At 42.7% G+C, this 7074-nt stretch overlaps 1 protein-coding gene across 1 annotated transcript; it reads right to left on the reverse strand.

Moving 5' to 3' along the window:
* Positions 1 to 4194: 4194 nt before the first annotated feature.
* Positions 4195 to 5031, reverse strand: LOC138881842 (uncharacterized). Its single transcript, XM_070162127.1, has one exon. The coding sequence runs from the start codon at positions 5029 to 5031 to the stop codon at positions 4195 to 4197; it is 837 nt and encodes a 278-aa protein (XP_070018228.1).
* Between the last annotated feature and the right edge of the window lie 2043 nt (positions 5032 to 7074).

Raw genomic sequence — 7074 nt, forward strand, 5'->3', positions numbered from 1 at the left:
CAGATACTTCTCGAGCTTGGTCGAGTGGATGCTTTTTACCCTCGACCACCTGATCAGACTATACAGTCCTCGCCTTTATCGATAAAGCTACAACATCGATCTACAAAATTTCTCTTCTCCAGCATCGATAAGGATAAGGACCGAGGATGGATGAGTCGTTTGTCTGAATTAGGACCTCCGACCTAATTCCTGCTGAGAGGATGCCATTCCTCGAGGAATGGAACATGAAACATAAGTATATGTTCATCGATAGTGACTTTATATTCTGCTTTCCCTACTCTTTCTCGACCTCATCCCTTTCTGATGATGTAGTTGTTGCTTGGTTTCCTGCTGTGGTCCCAAACCTTGAAGGTTGGGTTCAGCAACTGGCCTCTACTTCTTCATATGCAGAGCAAAACTGGCGTGACCTGGCCAAGGGTCGATGGCAGGCTACAAACCATGGTGAGTTCTCTTGTTTGCATACTTATGTTTCTTAGCAAAATACTTACTTTATCTTCATGCAGGCCTCAGAGACGTTATTGCTATGCGGTGCCCTTGCCCGGTGAAGAAGAGATCTTAAAGCCTTCCAAAGAAAATAAAAGAAAGTGGGGGTCGCCTGCAAATTCCCCGAAGCCAAAGAAAATCAAGGCTCGAAAGCCTAATGCCGATACTGTGGTCCTATCTCTAGAAACGTCTCAACACCTTCGAGATGAGGATGAAGAGGGGTAAGATGATGAATGCCTATTGGTAGTTCAGAAAAGAGGAAGCATTGATGCTTCGATGACCGCCGAACGGATGGTGGCTGATGTGGTTCATTCTCGAACTGAAGAAATCTCGAAGGGAAGCTCAAGCAAAGTCCCCGAGCCATCAGGTGGAAAAAGTGTACCTCGTCTTGGGAGACACTTGGTGGGTGAGCTCGAAGAGCCTAATTCTGAGGCCCTTCAAAGATAGGATAACATCCCAAGTGAATCACTTGGGGTAATCAATGTAGATGATTCACCGCAAGGCCCGGTGTTCTCCGAGGGGCAATTCCGAGATGCCCGGGCCATGAGGACTCCTGATGTGGGAATGACTACATGAAGGGAGTGATATTTTTCGGGAGTGCCTTGTGGGGATTGAAGATGGACCGGATCCTGACGCCTCATTTATTTTTATGAGGCCGAAAAGCTTCTCAAACAAGTAAGTTTTGTCTTCATAACACTGCCTCGAATTTAATTTTCATCTTTCTAAGCCTAACACCTTTTCTTTGTGAGAAGGCCATGTCGTTCACCCACAAGCATTTGACAAATCTCGGGCTGAGCTTTCTCGATGCGAAGCTGATCTTAAGAAGCTCGTGGAATAGAAGGACAACCTTAAGATCATCTACGTCAAAAAAGAGGGGGAGATTAGCAATCTTCGAGCCGAGTTGGCAAAGGCTCGTCAAGAATAGACCGAGCTTATTGAAAAGGTAATATAGCCTTTGAGGGTCCATTATTTATTTACTTGATTTGGCGACTAACATTTCAACTTTGCAGGCCCAGCAGAAGGGCGAGCTGGTGGAGCAGCTTCGAGAGTAGCTCAAGATGAAAGAGGCTGAGACTCTAGGGTGGAAAAAACACATGGACCGTCTCGCCTCGGAAAAATATACGCTTCGGGAGCAGCTGACTTCAATCGAACACCAGTTTCAAAACGCAAAGGAGGAAAGCTCGGCTCGGAGCCGCAAAATCGAGGAGCTTGAAGTTAAATTTGTTGTTGAGCTTGCAAAGGCCAAATCTGATGCAGAGGCATTTGTGATTCGTACCAAGTTGATGTTGAAGCCGCTAACACTCGGGCACAGGAAATCTCCACTGTGGCCGAAGTTAAGTTATCATGTGCTCTCGACCATTCCAGGCAACATTCCTGGAGAGAAACCCTCAAGGAGGTGCACGCTTGTGGCTTCGACCTTTCAGCCAATATTGAAAAAACAAAGACTTTGGAGGAAGAGGCTGCCGCTTTGCTCTCTGATGACAGGGACTCTTCTAGTGGCTCTGAGAGCGGAGGATATGAAGATGAAGTCCCCAAGAAGGAGGGTCCTAAAGATGCAGCTCCCGAGGATGTGGCTGCCAGAGATGTAGTTCCCGGAGATATGGCCCGAAGTAGATTAGGTTCCTTTATTTTGTTTTTGTGTTTTTGTGCAAGGGCCCCTCGCGGGTTTTGTAAATATATTTTGTAAACATCTCTTATAAATATAAAGAATCTCTTTGCTTCATCTTCTATTTGCATTGAATTCCATTTCATCTTCATTTGTGAAGAATTTTGATGTTATAATTCTAATGATCAGTCCGAATATTGGCTTGGACTCAGAATATAATAAACCCTTAGGTTTTTTATTGATCAATGGGTGATCTTTATAATAGAATAATTCTTAAGGTTTTTGTTAATCCACAAGCTAATCTTAAGTTGATTTGACACGAGCTCGGGATGATGGGACTCTTGAGTCTGAGTTGAGTGAGAGCAAGGTATCGAACCCTATATGTTTTGACCCTTAGGATCTTTTATATCGGCCCTTAGGCTCTTTTAGGTTGGGCCAATTCGGCCTCTAAAGCGGCTATAATTTTTCCCTCTTTTGGCTAATAGACTTAGTGAAAAAATTTCTATGCCTTAGCATGTGGTTTTTGTACCCATTGGGTTTTTTGAATATTTGACAAATCAGAACCTTATTTGTAATTTGTTTGTCTAAACATAATCGAATACCTCTTGAGGTTTTTCGAAGGCTGATGTTATCGAAGCCCTTTATCTTTTGCTTTTGTCATGGGTAGCCTGATTTAACCGTTTTTTTCAAAGTGTTTGAAGACCTTTAATTTATAGCGGAAGTCGAACATCTCCAAGATGCATTATTTCGGCCGTAGCCTTTTTATATGACCGTAGTCTTTAATATGGTTGTAGCCTTCGGGTATGTCTCTTGGACTTGTTTCCCGATAACCTTTCGAACTTGTTCGAAAGGTTAGTCCCCGAGTATGGTGATCTTGGCCTTTATATCTAGGGGATGCCTTTTTGAGGTCTTATGAATTCGAGTTTTCGATGACTCAGATGTGTCGACTGTCTATTACAGTCCCCGAGTATGCGAGGTGTATTTGCGTTTTGGCCCTTGGGCCGTTTCTCGTAGAATTATAAGTGTAAAGCTCGTATAATAGTAGGCTTCTTTGAGACACAAAGTGTTTTAATATATAAAGAATGCTTATTTGAATAATTGATACATGCGTACATATTTTGCCGTCGGGGCTCGATTATTCTTTGTGGACACGGTTCATCTGACCATTTGGCGCATTACAAAGTTCTCCTACTGAGGCCCTATTTGGTGTAAAGTATTTTCCTCGAAAATATATGCTCCGAGGGTGATGCCCCCAGTATTCAAGGTTGATTGAAAAGAAGTCTTGGATACTGTTGAGTTCTCCTTAGGTAGCACATAGTTGTTGCCTCGTTAATAACATCGTAGGTAAAACCCATTTGGGACAAAATCCGATATAAAGGAAAAAGTGTGCAACACGTGTAGAAAGGTGTCTTCAGTATCTTCCATCAGTCACCTGCAACGGATTAGTTTTAAATTCAAATGGACAAAAGGAGAAAGTCATACCTTAACAATAGTATTGTTTGAGTAGTGATACGTTCCAATTGTTTGGCAGCTGTTCACCTTCCATCGTGCTAAGTTTGTAAGATCCCTTACCGACAACTCCGATGACTCAGTATGGTCCTTCCCAATTAGGGCCTAGTTTCCCTTCATTCGGGTCTCGAGTATTGAGGGTGATTTTTTGTAGAACTAAGTCCCTGATTCCAAAGTGTCAAAGGTTGGTCCTTCTATTGTAGTATCTCTCGATATTTCGCTTCTGTGCCAATCCGAACAAGTACTGCATCTCTTTTTTCATTTAATAGCTCGAGGCTAGTATTCATGGCCTCATGATTTGACTCCTCTGACGCATGTCAAAACCTGGCGCTGGGTTCTCCGACCTCGACAAAGATAAGGGCCTCAGAGCTATATACTAAAGAGAACGAAGTAACCTCTGTGCTAGACTTCTATATTGTTCGATATGCCCAAAGGACCTCGGGTAGAACTTCTCTCCATTTTCCCTTTGCATCGTCCAACCTTTTCTTTAGGTTTTGAATGATAGTTTTGTTTGTTGACTCAGCCTGTCCATTTCCATTTTGGCGGTACGGTGTTGATAAGATCCTCTTAATTTTTATGTGCTTCGAGGAACTCCGTCACCTTGCTTCCGATGAATTGTTTTCCATTGTCACATACAATCTCAGCAGGCATCCTGAACCGACATATGATATGGTCCCAGATGAAGTTAATAACTTCCTTTTCTCTGACCTTCTCGAAGGCCTATGCTTCCACCCATTTAGAAAAAAATCAGTCATAAACAAAATAAATTTAGCTTTACCTGGTGTTGTTTGTAGAGGGCTGACTATGTCCATTCCCCATTTCATGAAAGGCCATGGGGACAGGACTAAGTGTAGTTGCTCTCTAGGCTGATGAATCACTGGTGCGAACCTTTGACATTTATCACACTTTTTAACGAACTCCTTAGCGTCTTTTTTCATGCTATCCCAGTAGTACCCTGCTCTGATAATTTTGCGAATCAAAGACTCAACGCCGGAGAGATTCCCATATGTGCCTTCGTGGATTTCCCATAGAACATAATCGGTGTCCCCCGACCCCAAACACACCGCCAACGGTCCATCGAAAGTCCTCCTATACAATGTTCTATCTCCATCCAATGTGAACCTAGCGGCCTTGGTTCGTAAAGCTCTCGACTTTTTATTATCCGATGGGAGCTTTCCATTTTTCAAATAATTGATATACTTATTTCTCCAATCCCAAGTCAAGCTCATAGAATTTATTTCGGTATGACCCTCCTCGACCACGGACCTCGATAACTGGACAACGGTCCCAGGGACAATATCATCTTCTTCAACCAAGGATCCCAAATTAGCAAGTGCATCGACCTCACTATTTTGTTCTCGAGGCACATGATCCAGACTCCACTCCTTGAAGCGGTGAAAAGTTACTTGTAGCTTATCCAAGTACCGTTGCATCCTATCCTCTCGAACTTCAAAACTTTTGTTTACTTGGTTTACCACCAACAATTAATCGCACTTGGCTTCAATGACTTCTGCCCTCAAGCTCTTGGCTAGCTCGAGACCTGTAATCATAGCCTTATACTCGTCCTCATTATTGTCAACCTAGAAGTTTTGATAGATTATCTAATGGTACTACCTGTAGGTGGCTTCAAGACAATTCCAAGCCCGGACCCCTTCACATTCAAGGTACCATCCATAAAAAGGGTCCATACCCCCGATGATGTACCCGATCTTAGCAGGAGCTCTTTCTCCACTTCGAGTACGAGGGTCGGCGTAAAATCGGCCATAAAGTCAGCTAGGATTTGAGACTTGATGGCTGTTTGGGGTTGATATTTGATATCGTACCTGCTAAGCTCGACGGCTCATTTGGCCAACTGGCCCGATAGTTCAGGCTTAAGCAAAACATTTCGAAGATGGTAAGTGGTTAACACACATATGGGATGATATTGAAAATATGGCTTTAGCTTTCTAGATGTGCTTATCAATACAAGTGCTAATTTTTCTAAGTGAGGGTATCTAGTTTCAGCATCTCCTAGAGTTCGGCTTATATAATAAACAGGGAATTGTGTACCTTGTTCTTCTCGAACGAGTACCCCACTTACCGCTATCTCGGACACTGCCAGATATAAGTAAAGCTTTTCATCTACCTTCGGGGTGTGAAACAAAGGCGGGCTCGATAAGTATCACTTTAATTCTTCTAAGGCTTGCTGGCATTCTGGGATCCATGCGAAATCCTTTTTCTTTTTGAACAAGGAAAAGAAACTATGACTTCGATTTGATGACCTCAAAATGAATCGACCCAAGGCGGCTATACGTCCTGTTAGCCTTTGCAAGAAGTTCACACTATCCACGATCGTGATATCCTCGATGGCCTTGATCTTGTCAGGATTAATTTTGATACCCTGATTCGACATCATAAAGCCGAGGAACTTACCCGAGCCGACTCCGAAAGCACATTTTTCCCGGTTAAGCTTCATGTTGTATTTCTTCAAGATTTTGAATGTTTCCTACTAATGAGTTAAATGGTCCTTTGTGCGCAGGGACTTAACCAACATATCATCAATGTAAACTTCCATCGATTTACCTATTTGTTCCTCGAACATTTTGTTAACTAGGTGTTGGTGTATAGATCCTGCATTTTTTAGCCCGATGGGCATTACGTTGTGACAATTAGTTCCAAACTTGGTGATAAATGAGGTCTTTTCCTGATCCTCCGGGTTCATCTAGATTTGATTGTACCCGGAGTAGGCATCGAGAAAAGTTAGGATCTCATTTCCGGTCGTGGCATCGATCATATGATCGATGTTAGGCACTGTAAAAGAGTCTTTTGGGCATGCTTTGTTTAAATCTTTGTAATCAATGCACATTCTTAGTTTGTTTCCTTTTTTTAGGAACTACAACTATGTTGGCTAACCATTCGAGGTATTTACCTCCCGAATAGACCCTATTTTAAGAAGTTTGGTTACCTCGTCCTTTATGAATGCATGCTTCACATCGGACTGGGGCCTCCTTTTTTGATTTACCGGTTTGAACTTGGGGTCGAGGCTTAGCCGGTGCGTTGTTATTTCTGGTGGAATCCTCATCATAACTAAATAGGACCAAGCAAAGCAATCCATATTATCAATAAGAAATTGAATGAGTTTTTTCCTGAGGTCGGGGGTTAATCCCGTTCCCAAATATACCTTTATCTCGGGCATGTATTCGATCAGTATAACCTGTTCCAATTCCTCGATCATTGATTTGGTTGTGTCTGATTCTTCGGGAACAATGAATGTTCGATGAGTAAGGAAATCCTCTTCTTCTTTTTTGATTACCTGTTTCTCCGGCTCGATCGGGACTGGGATCAGTGATTGCTATTTGGCTACCTTTGGTGTTCGACTATTCCGAGGTCGAGGGCTCTAGTATCGAAGTCACTTCATCGACTACAAATATTTCCTTTGCAGCGTGTTGCTCTTCATAAACCGTTTTCATACCATCCTCTGTTGGAAACTTCATCAT

The sequence above is a fragment of the Nicotiana sylvestris genome, chromosome 11 (genome assembly GCF_000393655.2).
Source record: "Nicotiana sylvestris chromosome 11, ASM39365v2, whole genome shotgun sequence".
In the NCBI taxonomy this organism is placed as follows: Eukaryota; Viridiplantae; Streptophyta; class Magnoliopsida; order Solanales; family Solanaceae; genus Nicotiana; species Nicotiana sylvestris.

What these genes read in the sequence shown, in the direction of transcription:
- LOC138881842 (XM_070162127.1), bottom strand. Translation starts at nt 5,031, where the DNA reads ATGCAACGGTACTTGGATAAGCTACAAGTAACTTTTCACCGCTTCAAG.